This window comes from Megalobrama amblycephala, linkage group LG24 (assembly GCF_018812025.1).
Source record: "Megalobrama amblycephala isolate DHTTF-2021 linkage group LG24, ASM1881202v1, whole genome shotgun sequence".
Classification (NCBI taxonomy): Eukaryota; Metazoa; Chordata; class Actinopteri; order Cypriniformes; family Xenocyprididae; genus Megalobrama; species Megalobrama amblycephala.
This window is the reverse complement of record NC_063067.1, coordinates 14,701,394-14,718,587: the sequence shown is the minus strand read 5'-3', so window position 1 is coordinate 14,718,587 and position 17,194 is coordinate 14,701,394. Positions and strand designations below refer to the sequence as shown.

General features: G+C 35.8%; 3 protein-coding genes across 8 annotated transcripts in view; 1 reads left to right on the top strand and 2 right to left on the bottom strand.

Annotated features, from left to right (window-relative positions):
* trpc4apb (transient receptor potential cation channel, subfamily C, member 4 associated protein b) overlaps positions 1 to 5,975 on the bottom strand; it is a 10,807-nt gene extending 4,832 nt beyond the window's left edge. The window contains exons 1-14 of the mRNA XM_048177521.1: positions 5,818 to 5,975; positions 5,281 to 5,409; positions 5,065 to 5,181; positions 3,684 to 3,741; positions 3,486 to 3,541; positions 3,256 to 3,384; positions 2,229 to 2,430; positions 1,907 to 2,092; positions 1,650 to 1,792; positions 981 to 1,109; positions 836 to 894; positions 627 to 728; positions 439 to 522; positions 231 to 321 (exon numbers count right to left, since the gene is read on the bottom strand). Coding sequence (XP_048033478.1) covers positions 231 to 321; positions 439 to 522; positions 627 to 728; positions 836 to 894; positions 981 to 1,109; positions 1,650 to 1,792; positions 1,907 to 2,092; positions 2,229 to 2,430; positions 3,256 to 3,384; positions 3,486 to 3,541; positions 3,684 to 3,741; positions 5,065 to 5,181; positions 5,281 to 5,409; positions 5,818 to 5,940 — 1,608 coding nt within the window. The 5' untranslated portion in view covers positions 5,941 to 5,975. The remainder of the gene's footprint in view (positions 1 to 230; positions 322 to 438; positions 523 to 626; positions 729 to 835; positions 895 to 980; positions 1,110 to 1,649; positions 1,793 to 1,906; positions 2,093 to 2,228; positions 2,431 to 3,255; positions 3,385 to 3,485; positions 3,542 to 3,683; positions 3,742 to 5,064; positions 5,182 to 5,280; positions 5,410 to 5,817) is intronic.
* A 126-nt stretch (positions 5,976 to 6,101) lies between these two features.
* On the top strand, positions 6,102 to 12,369 carry emp3b (epithelial membrane protein 3b). 5 transcript variants are annotated; one of them, XM_048177528.1, is made up of 6 exons: positions 6,102 to 6,399; positions 7,921 to 8,304; positions 11,133 to 11,225; positions 11,318 to 11,420; positions 11,538 to 11,678; positions 11,797 to 12,369. In XM_048177528.1, exons 3-6 carry the CDS (start codon positions 11,148 to 11,150, stop codon positions 11,970 to 11,972), a joined length of 498 nt encoding a protein of 165 aa, XP_048033485.1. In that variant the 5' UTR covers positions 6,102 to 6,399; positions 7,921 to 8,304; positions 11,133 to 11,147; the 3' UTR covers positions 11,973 to 12,369. The 5 variants fall into 5 exon arrangements, with proteins under 5 accessions (XP_048033485.1, XP_048033482.1, XP_048033484.1 ...); XM_048177525.1 differs by having other exon boundaries at positions 7,907 to 8,304; XM_048177527.1 differs by having other exon boundaries at positions 7,907 to 8,304; positions 11,123 to 11,225.
* Positions 12,370 to 12,635: 266 nt separating this feature from the next.
* Positions 12,636 to 17,194, bottom strand: part of nsfl1c (NSFL1 (p97) cofactor (p47)) — a 28,737-nt gene continuing 24,178 nt past the window's right edge. For both annotated transcript variants that reach the window (XM_048177522.1, XM_048177524.1), the window contains 2 exons: positions 13,684 to 13,851; positions 12,636 to 13,596 (listed from right to left, as the gene is read on the bottom strand). In XM_048177522.1, the coding sequence (XP_048033479.1) occupies positions 13,434 to 13,596; positions 13,684 to 13,851 (331 nt within the window). In that variant the 3' untranslated portion in view covers positions 12,636 to 13,433. The remainder of the gene's footprint in view (positions 13,597 to 13,683; positions 13,852 to 17,194) is intronic.

Below are 17,194 nucleotides of genomic sequence, written 5' to 3'. Positions count from 1 at the left end.
AAGGCTTCATTTATTTGATCAATAATACAGTAAAACAGTAATTTTGTGAAATATAATTTAAAATAACTTATTTTTGAAGAAACTTCAAAAGAACAGCATTTATTTGAAATAGAAATATTTTATAACATTATAAATGTATTTAATGTCACTTTTGATCAATTTTATGCACCCTTGCTGAATACAAGTATTTATTTATTTCAAAAAACAGTTCACACAGACATTGTATTTACCTCTAACAAGCCTCTTCTGAGAAGGAACACTTGATCGGCATAAGATGGCGTTCCTCTCAGAAAACTCTCCACTGCTCTTGCCTGCCAGAACCTGAAGTAAATTGTGTAAAAGACATGGAGAAATGTTGTGTGACCAGTTAAACTCAATTATGATTTGAAGAGGCCAGCAAGTGGAAGGAAACATTACGAATGTAATTGAAAATCTCACCTGAATGAAGAATCAATTGGCTCTTTCTTCATTACAGAGATTAACCGTGTAAGAAGACCTTTTTTACCATCACACACAAGGTTCCTGTAAAACGATTAACTAAAGTTAATGTAAACTGATTAACCAGCAGTTCAAAACATGAGAATAAGGAAACACTAAAATATATGATATGAAAAGGGTCCCCATGCCTGTCTGTGTTATTCAGTGCCTCCATTTCAAAGATGTTTGCACTCAGGTAGATGTCACTCAGTTCATTCAGCTCCTGTCCACTTAGAAGAAGGTATTTATTCCTGTGATCAATAAATAGATGGTTTAATATCAATCGAGTATATGCTGAGAAACTTGAAAAAACTGAGTGTAACATTCCCTGTTCCTTGCATCTTGATGTTATACTTACTCATGGTGGTCACTGAAGCTCTGCAACAGCCTGAGGAACTGGATCTTGAAAGAGATCTCCTGATGTGCAGGAGAAAAGAGGTGTATTGTCATCCATATGTAAGAGTAATTTAAATAAGTCTGAGTAATGAAGGGCTGCTTCTTACTGGACTGCAGTCACAGTTCTGGTTCTGTCGATGTAGGACATGACCAGATGGCTGCTTCCTCCAGATCAGCTTATCAAAGAGGTTATTGAGTCCAGGAATTAACCTGAACTCTGCCAACATTCTGTGAACCTGCATAACAAGAGTACAAATATATAATCCATTATATATATATATTATATATATATATATATATAAGTATAGTGGAAGAATTCATCAGTTTCCACTAAAATATTAAGCAGCACAGCTGTTTTCAACTTTGATAATAATAATAAATGTTTATTTAGCATCAAATCAGCATATTAGAATGATTTCTGAAGGATCATGTGACACTGAAGACTGGAGTAATGATGCTGAAAATTCAGCTTTGATCACAGGAATAAATTAGTTATTTTAAATTATAATAGTATTTTACAAAACCGCTGTTTTACTGTATTTTTGATCAAATAAATTCAGCCTTGGTGAACATAAGAGACTTCTTTCAAAAACATTTTTTAAAAATCTTACTGACCCCAAACTTTTGAATGGAAGTGTATATAAAAAAATAAAAAAGTCAAACTCTAAATAAACCTATTACCCAACAACCTTACTAAGTGACTAGTCAGTTATTAAATGGCTCATTCCATGTCAAATTTATTAATATTCACAATCAATTTACTCGCATCACAATACCTGATTTCGCTGTCTGCCCATAAGTAGCACACACAGCACATAGAGAACCTCCACTTTGTACATGATCTCGTGCACGATCTTCATAGATTGGGGCAGTCTGTGTCGGAGCGGACTGGAGGACAGGGAGCTCTCATCAGATGACTCTGAAAGACAGCCAATCAGAGTGGGAGAGACCAAGTAACCAACCAGCAAGGAAAGGATGGAGAAGAACCACAGCAAAAGGAAATAACAGAGTAAGAAAGAGAAGAGGATCTCACCTGTACTGCTCTGCTCCGCTTCCTCAATAGCTAACTGCATGAGAGCATCCAGCACCAGTGCGTTGTCAAGCCAACTATGCCAGTCCTCCAGCTCCAGCCGGGCAGAGGCACCCGCCGCCTCTGTGACTTTCCGTGTGGCAAGCTTACAAAGGCGCTCGATAAAGCCTGGGATATTCAGCAGAGCCACTGCAGAAAGATCAAAGCAAGTGTGTGAACATATGACACTGTAAAATGTATATTATTATTTTAAATGATGCCATTTATAACCCTGTCGCCATCAGTCAACATTTTGTATGGATTAACTGCAGTCGTGTTTTCTTACCCTGGTTGCTCTCAGCGCGTGATGTGCACGTGCTGGTCTTTTGCTGGGTACTGCGGGCCAGGAGGGTGTGTTTGTCATCTACACCAACGTCTGGCTCTGATATTGTGACCGAGAGGATACGACAGAAGTTGGCCAGCTGCTGCTGGTTGAAGCTCTGGACCAGACTGGCCAAGGTGGGAATTTTCTCCAGCTGGATGATTTCCTAAGGTTAAAACAGAAAAGAAAAGAAATTATTTATTACGTTGTTAAGAGAACAAGAGAACTTTTAATATTTTTTAAAATATAATTTATTCCTGTGATGCAAAGCTGAATTTTCAGCATCATTACTCCAGTCTTCAGTGTCACATGATCCTTCAGAAATCATTCTAATATGCTGATTTACTGCTCAAGAAACATTTATTATTATCATCAATGTTGAAAACAGTTCCGCAGCCTAATATATTTAAGGAAACTGTGATACTTTTTTTTTTTTTTTCAGGATACTTTGATGAATAGAAAGTTCAAAAGAACAGCATTTATTTCAATAGAAATCTTTTGTGACATTATAAATGTCTATACTGTCCCTTATGATAAACTTAATGCATCCTTGCTGAATAAAATTAGGGCTGCAACGATTAATTGCGATTTGCAAAATAAAAGTCTGTTTATGTAATATATATGTGTGTGTTCTGTGTATAATAATTATGTATATATAAATACACACACATTCATGTATATATTTAAGAAAAATTTTAAATTTATATATAAAATATTTATGTTTATATGTAATATAAAATATATATAAATATAAATTTATAATACATGCATATATTTCTAAACTTTATACCTGTATGTGTGTGTATTTATATATACATAATTATTATACACAGAACACACACATATATACTACGTAAACACAGACTTTTATTTCGCAAACGATTAATCGCGATTAATCGTTGCAGCCCTAAATAAAATAATTAATTTCTTGAAAATAAAATTATACTGACCCCAAACTTTTAAATAATAGTGAATATGCATTTGCTTTTACCTTTCGGACACTCAGGATGTCTTCAATAAGAGTGGCAGTTGGTAGGAAAACCTTTTTGTTGGACATGAGAGTGAACAGGAACATGACGAAATCCTCCCTCGCTGCAAGGCTTTTTGTAACGCCCTCCGTCTGACAGACAAAAGCAGAGGCTGTTACTCACAAGGAAACAAGTGAAATAATTCATTATTATTTCTGTCCTTCCAGAATTATGCACATTTTATTATACCTACACATATACAGCAGTTGTAAAGTCCACTTAGACAATCCTTGATGAGATCATCACTCACTGAAAATAATGAAACAAACCTTGTATGTAATTGCAAAACATCAAACTCTCTCTGTTCCCAAAAAAAAAAAAAAAAAAATACAATAAGCAATAACAAGAGTGGAAATGATAAGGCTTGGATTTAATATTTAAATAAGCTTACGTATGGGTAGGTCTCCCTGTACTGTGAGTGTTGGCCGCATCAGAATCTCTACAAATAGCTGTAGACGAATAACAAAAGCATACTTAGTAACTAACAAATGATTACCAGTATGATAATTACAGTACCAGCCAAACTGGTTCCTTTTAAATTCAAATATTATGACTCCATGTAGTTAAAGTGCTGGTTGTTAGATTTTGTATATTCTCAAGAGTGCAGTGTCAAGAGCAGAAGACAACACAGCCAAGAACATCCAACACAGCACTTGATAAGATTTCTTGCGAGCATTAATGCCATAAAATTACCACGCTTTACAATATTTTACTGACGGATGAAAATATTATTTGTTGTTTTTGAAAGAAGTCTCTTATGCTTACCAAGATAAAAAATGCAGTAAAAACAGTAATATTGTGAAATATTATTATAATTAAAAATATAATATAATACATAATACTGTTTTGGTAACATTTTACAATAAAGGTTTAAAATTAGTTAACAAGAAATAACTATGAAAAATACTTCTATAGCATTTATTAATTTTAGTTAAATGTTCATCTCAAAATTTACTAATACAAAGGAATCAAAAATTTTATCTGTTAACATTAGTTAATGCACTGTGAACTAATGTGAACACGATTTTTTTTTATTAACGGTAACAGATAAATTAACCTTATTATAAAGTGTTACTACTGTTTTCTATTTTAAAATATTATTTATTACTGTGATGGAAAAGCTGAATTTTCAGCATCATTACTCCAGTCTTCAGTGTCACATGATCCTTCAGAAATCATTCTAATATGCCGATTTGCTGCTCAAGAAACATTTCTGATTATTATCAATGCTGAAAATTATGGAAGCTTGTTTCCAACACAGAATTAAAAAAATACAAAAGGTATTTTTTTCTCATAATAAGGTCTGAATTGTGAGAAAAAAAGTCAGAATTGTGAGATAAAAAGTTGAAATTACCTTTTTTAATTTCTTAATCAATGGTGGAAACAAGCTTCCATAGAAAATATTTGTGCTGAAAAATTGTGACAGATTTCTTAAGGACTTTTTGATGAATAGAAAGTTAAAAAAAAACAGCATTTATTTGAAATAGAAATAAATAGTATTATAAATATCTTTACCATCACTTTTGATTAATTTAATGCATCCTTGCTGATTAAAAGTATTACTAAAGTATTATTAATAAATTCGTACTGACCCCAAACTTTTGCAAGGTAATGAACTTTTTAAAGGGCTCTTGATTAAGACCAATTGAAAACTAAAAAAACTGCATACAAGATGAGTCATTTACATGAACGTATTCAAAATTAAATACAGTTTAATATATCCTGATCAAGATTAGTCAGGCATAATCATATTATACTAACAACAAACTCACATCAACTCCTCCAAACAGGTCAAACGTATATGTATTGGGCGAAACCGACTCTTGTGGCGTTTTACGCTCCTCTGTGACAAATGACATGGCCTCCATAGACAGCAATGACGACAGCTCCTGCACACACACAAAACAACTCAATTAACATCTGATCACAAGTGATATAAATGGGTTTCAGGCGATGCATTTTGTATGAATAGACAACATTTTGTATACCATGACCATGCTGTCAATCTTGGAGAGATCACTGTTAGGATGGCTGCTCTCATGAAGTCTCCTCAATAACACAGGTATTCCCTGCCATTGAGCTCTTTTATCTCTCTCCTCCAGCAGAGCCACAGGAATCTGCATTCGACAACACAAACACAACACTGCTCAAGCTCTGTAAATACATTTCAAATATATGTATTATTGCTTCTTTTATTATCATTGACTATTTCAGCACTAAATACTTTAAGTAAGCAATGCAAATACATTTAACATCAGTATGTTATGATATAGTTAGATCGCTATGTTGAAAAGCAGGAAGAGAATCAGTAAATCAGTTTTTTTTTTTTAAAAACAAACCTACAACCACACATTTGTCATCCACACTACACAATTCGTTTGTCTGATTATCGCTCTCAATGAAATGCAATATATGACTCTTTAAGAGCTATTTTATATTGTGGGCTCTTCGGGCCCTTGTATGTAAACAGTGTCTAAGTAACGTTTTGGAGGCAGTTTAGAACTTCATATAACTTAAAATCTCACCTGAGACCCTCTAGTCAACCCAACACCTGTGATTTGGCCTTGCCGTATTTTATTAAAAATGTTTTTACATGAATTTCCTCTGCTTGTTTGGGTCCGGGAAAACCCAGAGCGCCTTGTCGCCATTGCTGTTTCGCTGACGTTGTGACGTTGAGAAGTTTCTAGGAAACCAGCGGGGATGATAGAGTTAATACTGCTCCCTACTGACCTGGAGTGGTAACTACAACTAGCAACTTATTTGGACGTTATAAGCAAAACATATATGATTTTATTTTTAAACGTTGTTTCAGTTATATAGGAACATATATTCTTTGGTATCCTGGAAAGTAATTTCATACAAATGTGGTAAACCTTATCCTTTAATTGGCTTAACCGCATAAAACCGCATAAACATCCCTTCTTTGAGTAAGAAAAGCGAATGTGATATTGATGCTTCTCTGCTGCACTTTTAAAAACTACATTTCGTTAGCGCTCGTCAATGATGTACAATCAAATCAAAGAAGGCTCACTGTTCACTGTTCACAGAAGACGAGTGCGAAATCCAACCTGCTCTTTAGTTTTAACAGTGAAAGAGTGTGATAAGATGTAAGTAGCTAAACATTTAATATTTGACAACTGTTTTACAAGAGAAATGTTCAGAGAACGACAGTAATATCCAGCGATGCAAAGTTGAACGCGATGAGCTCGTCGTAGTTACGACTTCAGAAGTGGGAATTATCAAATTTCCGATAGCACGTGAAAGCAGCTAAATTCATAATGCGACTAGACGATAAACGTTTTGCGTTTTTGACATATTACACATACTAATAAGAGTGAATGTGTGCACATTTGAAAATAAAATAATATTTTCAAGTAGTTTAAATGGATTAGGCTCATAACCAGTGTTGGGGAAAGTTACTTTTAAAAGTATGCATTACAATATTGCGTTACTTCCTGAAAAAGTAACTAATTGCGTTACTTAGTTACTTTTTATGAACCGTAGTGCGTTACATTACTTTTGCGTTACTTTTTCTCACCTGGGCTGAGCTTGCTTGTTTGTTTTTTAATAACAACAAAAAAAGTTCTATTTTTTGGCTTAAGCCTCAGGCTGAAGGAAATGCATATTTGCACCTGTAGTGGGCGCAGCTCAAACAAACCTTTTCCATTCTGGATTAAAGAAAAATAGGATACAGCAGGAGTTCAACACTCTTATTTCTAAATCTAAAGTCATTTTTGTTGAATTGGATCATTGAAGGTCAGCAGCAAATACAACACCTCTGAACTTTATATCTCTCAACCAGGGGACAGGAGAGCTTTCAGTCAATAAATGTGAAAAAGTAACTTGCATTACTTATTTGAAAAAGTAACTTAGATATTTTGTTGTAAATTGAAAAAGTAATGCATTACTTTACTAGTTAATTGAAAAAGTAATCTGATTACATAACTCAAGTTACTTGTTATGGGTTACCACCAACACTGCTCATAACTAATAGACTGGAACTTTCTTGCCTCTAGCCTTGCTTTTTAATAATAATTAATTAATAATAGTTGTTTTTTCAACCCTTACGTATGTACTATAAAATCACAAAACAACAACAATAGCCTATAACGACATAATAATGAAATAATAATTTGATAAGTGAATAATTTTTAACCATGACACATGTAGCACATTTCTAAACCATAAAATACAACAGCTTAACTTTACAACTTCAAACTCTGCTAAAATTATTAGGGAATAAATCTGAACATTCATCATGCTTTAACATCACCCTATATCATTTTATATATAATATAAAGGATTTAGAATTGTAATGTTGTAACGTAGTAACTGACACTGACAATGTTAAAATACGCTTACATATTTTTAAACCATTAACCTATGAACTTATAAATGAACACAATAATAAATGCCCAATGAAGAAATATACCTTTTAATGCATATTCAATACAATGGACAGATGTATTTACAGTTATGGAAAGATTGTATATATATATATATATATATATATATATATATATATATATATATATATATATCATAGTTTTTTCTTCTTGGTCCACCTACATTTACTGTACACAGCAGGACAAATAAACACAGAGGTTCCTGTAGTTTTCCCCATTTAGGTGGCTTTCCCATAACACCATCTCATGGGCGATGATGAATGAAACCCACTCACATAATCGACATCATCAAAGGAGATTGAAGTTATGATAGAACCCCATAGGAACTCAGCGCACACCCTCTGAGATGATAAACGACTATAAGGAAAGAGAGACGTGTGCCCATGCTCATGCGTTTCCTGAACACACAAGGAGGATCTGATGGGACTGTGTGCAGGACAACGGAACTAATCCAACATCAAGGAAATGGGCGTTTCTGCGGTTGACCCCACAAAATCCTCCAATTTACTGGAGCTGAAAAGGGAGGAGAGTAGCAGCAGACCTGAATAAACACTGAAAGAGTCAATATAGAGTATATTTGCCTCTGCTGAATTTGGATCACATTTGGTGAGTTTACCTTTATTCATTCTGCTTTTATTATTGTCTATGGTTTGAAAGTTGAACCATAAAATACAACAACTTATGATACTTTATCACTTCAAACTCTGCTGTGAATATGAAATGATTTTAACAAGGGAATGAATCTGTGGTTGAACATCATAATATTATTATAGTCAGAAGTCAAAAGAACCATTTTAGATGGGGTTTTTTCATGTCTCTGAGAAGACTGGTTATAAGAACATGACTTTTCCCGAAGCTGTTCTTCTCTAGCTTTGACCTGAGGAAAAGCACAGTGTGTCTTAAGACTTAGAAAAGTCTGAAAGAGTGCCTTTATTTCTCAGCTCTGGACTTCAGCCATAGTCAGTTTACTTAGTATTTTTACTTCCTACCCTCTTCCCTCTAGGTTTTGTCAAAAGCAGATTTGTTAAACCTCTTGTCCTTACAGAAAACCTGAGGGTAATCATACAATTATGCAGTTGTTTCTTGAAACCTTGACTTATCAAATATCAAACAACAATAGTATTTTATTTATTCTAATAATAATAATGATTAATAATAATGTTTTTATTAGATAATTTATTTTATTATAAATAATAAATACAGTCAAACCAAAATTTATTCAGACACCTTGAACATTTCATTCATTAATACGGTTTATTCACTATAGTTTAAATTTTTTTTTTATCAATTTAAAATTTAAAATTTTTTAAATTTAAAATTTTTTATCAACTTAAAATTTTGTATCAATTTTACTGGTAGTCCACTGTATGATTTTGTAATGTAATTTATATATATATATATATATATATATATATATATATATATATATATATATATATATATATATTTTTTTTTTTTTTTTTTTTTTTTATTACTCTATGTAATTTTTTGGGTTTAATATGTCACAGTTTACTTTATTTTGCTATCCTCACTTACATAAATGAACTATAGTGTCCTGCACCCACTAGTAAAAATATATACCAGAAATATCAAAAACATCTGAATAATTTTTGGTTTGACTGTTTATAAAGAGCATAGCAACTATATAACAAATACAATATTATTTTGAAAAAAATATTTTAAAATGAAAGGTTTATAAACAATATAATAATAATAATACATAAATTATACTAAATATTTTAGTTTAAAATAATATTATTAAATATTTATAGTTACATTTAAGTGTTTATTAACAACTAAATAATAATAATAAATATAGCTGTGAGCAGCAATTATTGGGGTTCAAGTGCATTAAGGTCTTTAAGCACATATGTAAAAGAGGTATAATGTTTTAATAAAGCCTGTAACCATCTCGATCATAGATGGAAAAGACCATTTACAGCAAATACAGGCAATTTAATGTATGGTTTTTAAAGCTTTTTAACTGTTATTGAGGTTGAGCCAAAAACCTAGGACTAGTTCACCAAAGTTGGTTTTTGAAATAATCTCCAATATTTAATGAACGATTTGATGGACAGTTGCAGTCCTAGAGGCAAATATGCTCAGAATGAGGAGTTCTACCATGTGGTATGAACATCATGGGCGTGTGCGAAAAATCGCACAATACACAATCCTTTACGCACGTGAAAAACACCAAGACGCCCCCTGGTGGCCGATTTCTTTTGAATTTCTCACAGGCGTCTAGGGCCGTGAATCAAAAGCGATGAAAGCAGACCGCTCACGTCGGCAGCGTCTGGGTCTAAATTTGCCCTGACACACCAAACCGATGCTCGACACCCGATGGCCAAGTAGCACATCCGTTCTGCGCCTGCGTGAGATGAAATGCCTTTCCATACCAGCAGGTGGCAGTAGCTGAACAGCCAATCAGAATGATCAGATGGCCCGACTGACCGATGAGCTCCAATGCCGATTCAACATGTTGAATCAGCCGAGAAAAAAACGATGAGGACCAACTTCAGCCAACGGTGCGGAACACACTGAAAAACTTGGTCGGCCGACGAACAAAAACTGCTCGACGGCCGACCATCGGCTTGGTGTGTTTCGGGCTAAACAGCGAATTTCATTCCGATTAGCCTCTGTTAACCTAGTCTGTTAGCTGCTCAAAATTCACTGGTTGATGGTGGCCAATTTTCAAGTCAATCTGACTAACGGTGAAGTAGTTATAGCTATTTTCAAGTTTTTTTCCTGTTATAGCGCCACCAAGTGGCCAGTCGCCGCATCCTTTTTCACACGACCACAGAATGAGCTCACATAGGTGTGCTGAGTTTGGTGAAAATATCTCATTCCGTTCACAAGTTATAGCCATTTTAGTAAAAGTGGCTCCGCACACTTCGAACGTTTTTGGCGGCCCTTGGGGACCGTGAATTGAAATCTCAACTTTTTTTTTGATAATTATTGATAATCAGACTCCGGAGAATCTTGCTGCACTGGTTTGGTTCCGATCGGCCCAAAAACAAAGGACTAGTTCGCAAAAGTAGGTTTTTCAAAAAATCCAAAATACCCCCAAATTTTGCCCGTCTTGAGCCAAGGATTCCAATGACATAAGACACTTGAGCCTACACCTAAGGAGTTATGAGCCATTTATACTTTTGACCACTGTAGCGCCCCCGTCAGGCCGATCGGGGCGTAGACTATGTGAGTACTACCAGCCATCAAAGTTTCAAGTCTCTACGACTTACAGTTTGGTCTGCCTGATCACTTTTAGGGGAGAATGCTGATCCTTGGAAATTTAAACAATTACAATAGGGTTTCAGTGCTACGCACTTGAACCCCTATTAATACATATAAAATATTTTAAATGCGTTAAAAGTGAAATCTGTGTCCTGATTTACAACACAGAAATACACAGATGAGAACGTTTCAGATGTTGACAGGTGCTGTTTATCACCATGGCGTCCCTCCTGATGTTTGTCACACTGCTTCATCTCATCACACTGGCGGTTCTCTTTATCGCCACCATGGAGAAGGTAACTATATGAAACACTTTATCCCCAAAAAACAGAATAATGTGCATACACCTGAAATCAGTAATGCATATTTAATCTTCTGTATGATTCAGTCCTGGTGGGTTTGGGATGGCACAGAAAGTTCAGACCTATGGTACAACTGCCGATTTGACAATGAAACAGAGGCGTGGTCTTGTGCAACATCAGAAGAGACGGGTAAAATAACACGTTTGAGCACTTAAATGATTTTTAAATATAGGAATTTAATGCAATAAGCATCACCAATCGGGTTCAAAGCTGTGCAGAATAGTCTCCATGTTTTGTTTCCACCAGAGTGGCTTCAAGCTGTCCAGGTTCTGATGGTCCTGTCGGTGGTTTTCTCCTCCATTTCATTCCTGATATTCCTGGGACAACTCTTCACCATGTCTAGAGGAGGACTCTTTTACCTCACCGGCGTCTGCCAGGCATTTGCCGGTAAGTTAATTTGCTTTATTACCCAAGGTTAATGTCTTCAAAATACATAAACACTAATTTCAGCTGCTCTTAAGTCGAGAAAAAACATTTGGAAACTTTTATTTCTGTCTCCTCTCAGGCCTCAACGCCTTCACTGCCGTGCTCATTTACACTCTGCACAATAAAGAAATCCTTCAGGACACTCAGGAGTTGAGCTCGGGACACTTCGGCTACTGCTTTTTCTTGGCGTGGGCTTGTGTACCTTTGCTCCTGTGCAGCGGAATCATGTACATCCATCTGCGCAAAAGGGAATAGCAACGAGTCTCCTAAAAAACAAGACCAGCAATGCGAAGAATGTTTGCTGTTGACATACTCCACTGAGTGATTATATACTTCATGATATCTCTATGCAACAAAAAAGACATTTATTTTTTGCTTATTTAGACCGTAATTAGCCACACATAAATATACATGGCTGAAATATAGCTCCAACACAGCCCATGCCGAAGATCAGCACAACTTGGTTAACTCTTAAAGGGCAACCATGACTAATATATCTGATTAGCTGAATTATAGCTAATTTAATAATAAAATGGGCCGTGTAACTTAATCTCATTTAATACTGAAGGGATACTTGTATACATTAAAGCAGTATCCATATGTTAAAAATGTTAAGATGTATTTTTATAAATAAATTCAATTAAGTCATTAATGTCTGGTTTCAATTTCATTACTGTGCTAAATGTGAAAATATTCATCACAAATATACAGCAAGCCGGTGGACTTCACAGACCTTGGGAGTGCATGAAAAACTCATGACTCCAGTTTCTCAACTAATAGCTTCCATCACGCCGTCTAGCATGATCTAACGACAAACAAAGCTTTCAAAAACAAACTGCTTCCTGACATGCAAAGGTTTCTTTTTGGGGGGGGAAAATGTTCCTAGGGTGGTCCCACAAAAAAATAAAGCGCTCTCCATTGCCAGACAAAGGGGTTTAATATCAGGTTCACCACAGCTCACAATCACGCAATACGTCCAGATTTATAGTCAGTTTCTGCATAGAATATAAGAAGGCCGCTGATATGTTTACCAGCAGCAGTGTCCGAAACTGAAGTTGGCTCTTAATCAGCCAACTCAATATTTATTTATATAATCAGGCAAAATTAATATAAAAAAAAAAAAAAAAAATCAATAATATAGTGTGACAACCTAAATAACAAAAATAGCCTCAAATCTCATAAAAGAAAGATTGTTTTGTAAAAAAAACAAAAACAATGTTTTGATCATTGACAGTTGAGGTTGATCTTGGAGGTCAGTGTCACTGTATGGGGTCAGAATATAAGGCTACTTTATTTTTAATGACAGTTTTGAGAAATGTTAAGAGATGAATCACAGAACGAGGAATAAAACCGAGGTGGTGGTAAAGCAGAAGCAGCATAATCGCTGCAAGATAGACATCGAGGTAAAAGAATGTCAAAACTCTTCAGACAGCTCTTTATATCGCTCTGAATATGTTCAGCAGTTATTCTAAAACCATAAAACTTGTTAGATCTTGGCTTCGGTTGCTCTTTTCCTTTCCTTTAACTGTATCACAGTGTGATTGCTTCCCCTTCATCTCCATTTTGCTTAACCAGAAACACCCACCACCCTCAAAACTGTCACAGAGGAATAACATATCACTAAAGAAAACAAAATTAAGTAATTAGAAGTCCTTTCAGTCCAGGTGTCTCCAACTCAAGAGTGCTTTAATAAAGCTGGGTCACTGGATGGCGCTGTTACTTTAGCCGCTGCACAATGACGGCATTCAGCAGGTTGGCTTCCTTCAGCGTCTGGCTCTCGTCCGTCAGCTCCTTGTTGGGGAAGGTCGTCATGAGAACAAACTCAGTGGCGGCTAAAGCTGGGCGAGCGCTCGCCACAAACTGACGCACGTCAGACACCCTAAGATGGAGAAAGATGGAACAAGTCAGTCGTGAGGAAGATTTTCATGCCGTAGTAGTATTCGAAGCATGTTCGTAACTCTTTTACCTATGGGTGTGGTTGAATTTCTGCACCAGCCGGCCTCCATCGGCCAGTCTGATCTGGATGCTGGTGACAGGTTGAGAGCTGTCCACACTGATGGAAGCACTAGCCTCAGCTTCACTGCTAGCCTGGTCCTGTGGGTTGCTCTGGAGCGACACCAACTCTGGAGTGGCGCTGAGGGAGGTTAGTGTAGGATGATGTCAATACAGTTCAGCCACATTAAATTATGTAACATTTAATGATCAAGCGTTATTAAGTAGATCACAATGTTCAATTAATTGAGAGCTGCTGAGTGCCCATCAAACTAAACAATTCATGATTTAATAGGGCTGCATGAATAATTGAAGTGAAATCGAAAATTACAATATGGCTTAGTGTGATTACCAAATCACAAAGGCTGCAATTAAACAAAATATAAAATATATCTTCCCAACTTGGGTTGTCATCGAAAGAGAAGCTTTAAGGCATCCCAGCAGTTTACTGCCAAAATAAAAACTTGATGGTTTAACATTTGAAAATGAGGCAATTAATTTAGACGGCCAATAATATTGGTATCGTAATTTTACAGTTTCACCATTACATAAAACTATCATCATTATTATTATTATAATTATTTTATTTTTCTTACTCAATGTTTTTATTTAACAATTATATTTTACATTAATAATATTAATGTAAATTAATTTTACTTAGTTGCATATTAAATCACAATCTTTATCAGAAAAATCCAAATTTGACCCCCCGCCCCAAATCATGCAGCCCTACTATTAAACAACAGACAAACAGGGAGACTCAAAGGGTCTGCAGCTAATAGGCATTAAACTATCGCCCCCTAGTGGAAAAATAGATACACTGTACAAAGAAAATGAGGCTTAAAATCTTACTGCACAGTGCACATTATCATAGAGATGGGTCAGGATGATTGAATAATCAATCACTAACTGACAAGGTTTTTTTTTTTTTTTTTTTTTCATTTAGATTTTAAATTTTAGAGTGTAAGAGCATTGGAATTACTGTCAGAGATGAAATTGCCTGCTATAAGCAATGCTCCTGTCATTATGCATAATTGTAAGGTTTTTGTGAGAACTATATAGTTTTATGCAAAAAAAAAAAATTGAACAGTTACACTACTGACAATGTAAACAGACTAGTCACTATCAATCTAAATTAATGCTAATTAAATTAACCTCTTAATTTAAGAAAAATGTGTCAAATTACAAAGTATCAGTCAATAAGTCTACATGTAGCCATTAGAGCCACACGATTAATCATTAAAAGATCACAATCTCGATTCAAACACCCACGCAATCATGACAACTATTGACTACAATTCGTCTGTCAATTAAACCTTTGACAAGTACAATCACAGTGAACATTCAAATCTGTTGCTGACCCAGAGAGAGCAGTCGTCATGCATGAATATGAAACAGCTTCAGTCTTTTCAAGCACACAGTATCATTATTTCTCTTGCAATCATTCAAATTATCACTAAAGTACTGGGATAAAAGTTTATAGTTCAGATATAAACACTGATGCCTATGGTAGCGACCAAAATCACCTTTCCTTAGAAAGTAAAGCCCAAAGTATAGTTCACTTTTTAAAGGTCCCGTTTTTCGTGTTTTTTTGAAGCTTTGATTGCGTTTATAGTGTGCAATATAACATGTGTTCATGTTTCGCGTGTAAAAAAAAAAACAGTATTTTTCACATAATTTACTTATCTGTATACCACTGTTTCCACTGTCATAAAAACGGGCTGATGACTTCCTTGTTCTATGAAGTCCCTCCTTCAGAAATACGTAACGAGTTCAAATTGTGCCAGCGGTTCCTGTGTTGTGATTCGACAGCAGCTTAGCGAACCTTGCCCGAAAAGGTCACGCCTCTTACCATAACGTGGAGATGCATGCGCTCAGTGTTATTGTAAACATGTCTTTAATTTTACCCTATCAATCTGAGCCGGAATCAGACCCGGTGATTGGACTGCGGGATGAAAATAACAGCGTTTCGACGACATGGCGACAAACACACTCTACAAACGCAACTCTTGTGTATTCCTGTGGGCGGAGGTTAGTCAAAAAACTGTTTTAGTGACGTCATTAAAGAAAGAAGTAGAGGGATGTAGTCTAAACTGGCCGTTCGATGTAGGCGACTTCTGTTAAATAAAATATCTCGCTTGGCATTGAACTTTGAGCTTTAAAATTTTACAGATTGTATTTATACTCTAACAACAACATTACACACTAACTAAAGTTTGAAACATGGGATCATGAAGAACGGGACCTTTAAACGTACGCGAGGGTCAGCATAGTGCACATAGACGCAAATTTCGCCATCAGAAGAGTATGCGCACCACCGGATTTTTGTAACCGCGCGTACTTGTATGCACAGGTAACATATGCGCATTTAATTTTTTTTGCAGTAATTAGTGGCAACCATGCCCTGGTGGTGTTGATTTACAAGGTAGTCAAAGAAAAACTGCATAAACAGAACAGACCGGAACGCATGCAAGCTACAGCGACAATGGAGGCCTACATAGACGTGAGATTGTGCAATGTGGTTAGAAAGAACCCTCTTTTGTACAACTCTAGCATGAAAGAATACAAAAATGCTTACATGGGATGTTACTCGTGGCGAGAGACTGTGCATGTGTCGAACGCCTGTGAATGCCTAGAAGTATACTTTCCAAGCCTGTGCATTCAACTGTGCATATACGGATAAAAAAATGAAGTATACCCAGGACTTAGGCTACGTCCACACGAAGCCGGAGCTTACCCTAAACCGATCTTTTTTTTTTTCCTCATCTCAAAAAATATCTGCGTCCACACGAAACCACTGAAACGACTCAAAACGATGTAGTGTACATGCCAGACCATTATGTGGCGCTGTAATTCTGCCGCAGAAATGCACTTAAAGCAGCGAAGAAGACTTGGAGCATGCGCATAAACCTTGCGTGCTGAATACAAACTTTAGCAAAGCTTAGAAATAACACTTTATTTTGGTTCAGTAGCTTCTGCAGCACGAACACAAGCATGTAGAGTCTGCTATTGCTGTTGTTGGTACTGTTTTGTAGTGTTAGCGCATCTGACTAGGGTCGACACGTGGGGTGATGACATCATCATTTCAGAAAATATACGGATTGCCCCGTCCACACGACAACGCCAAGCCGGCGTTTTCAAATTTTTCCACTCTGGGACCCGGTTTCAAAAAATACCGGTTTCACCTTTCGAAAACGCCGGATCCATGTGGACGAAACGCCTATCCGATAAAAAATTTGTGCGGTTTCACTGAAACGCGTCTCCGTGTGGACGGGGCCTTAACTTGATGCTTCAAATGTTGTATCAATTATATCGTTGAGCCACTAGGTGGTGACAAGTGACTGTTAAAAAATGTTTTTCATTGAATCATTCATTCAAGAGATTCTTCAAAAACAATGATTCATCCAGTATGAGTCATTGAATCATTAATTTAAAAAAAATAATAATAACATTTTAAAAAATAGACTGATTAACCTTTTGTCAGA

What these genes read in the sequence shown, in the direction of transcription:
- emp3b (XM_048177528.1), top strand. Translation starts at nt 11,148, where the DNA reads ATGGCGTCCCTCCTGATGTTTGTCACACTGCTTCATCTCATCACACTG. An exon ending in TTATCGCCACCATGGAGAAG is followed by an intron (nt 11,226 to 11,317) that starts GTAACTATATGA and finishes TGTATGATTCAG; the next exon opens with TCCTGGTGGGTTTGGGATGG. An exon ending in CGTCTGCCAGGCATTTGCCG is followed by an intron (nt 11,679 to 11,796) that starts GTAAGTTAATTT and finishes GTCTCCTCTCAG; the next exon opens with GCCTCAACGCCTTCACTGCC.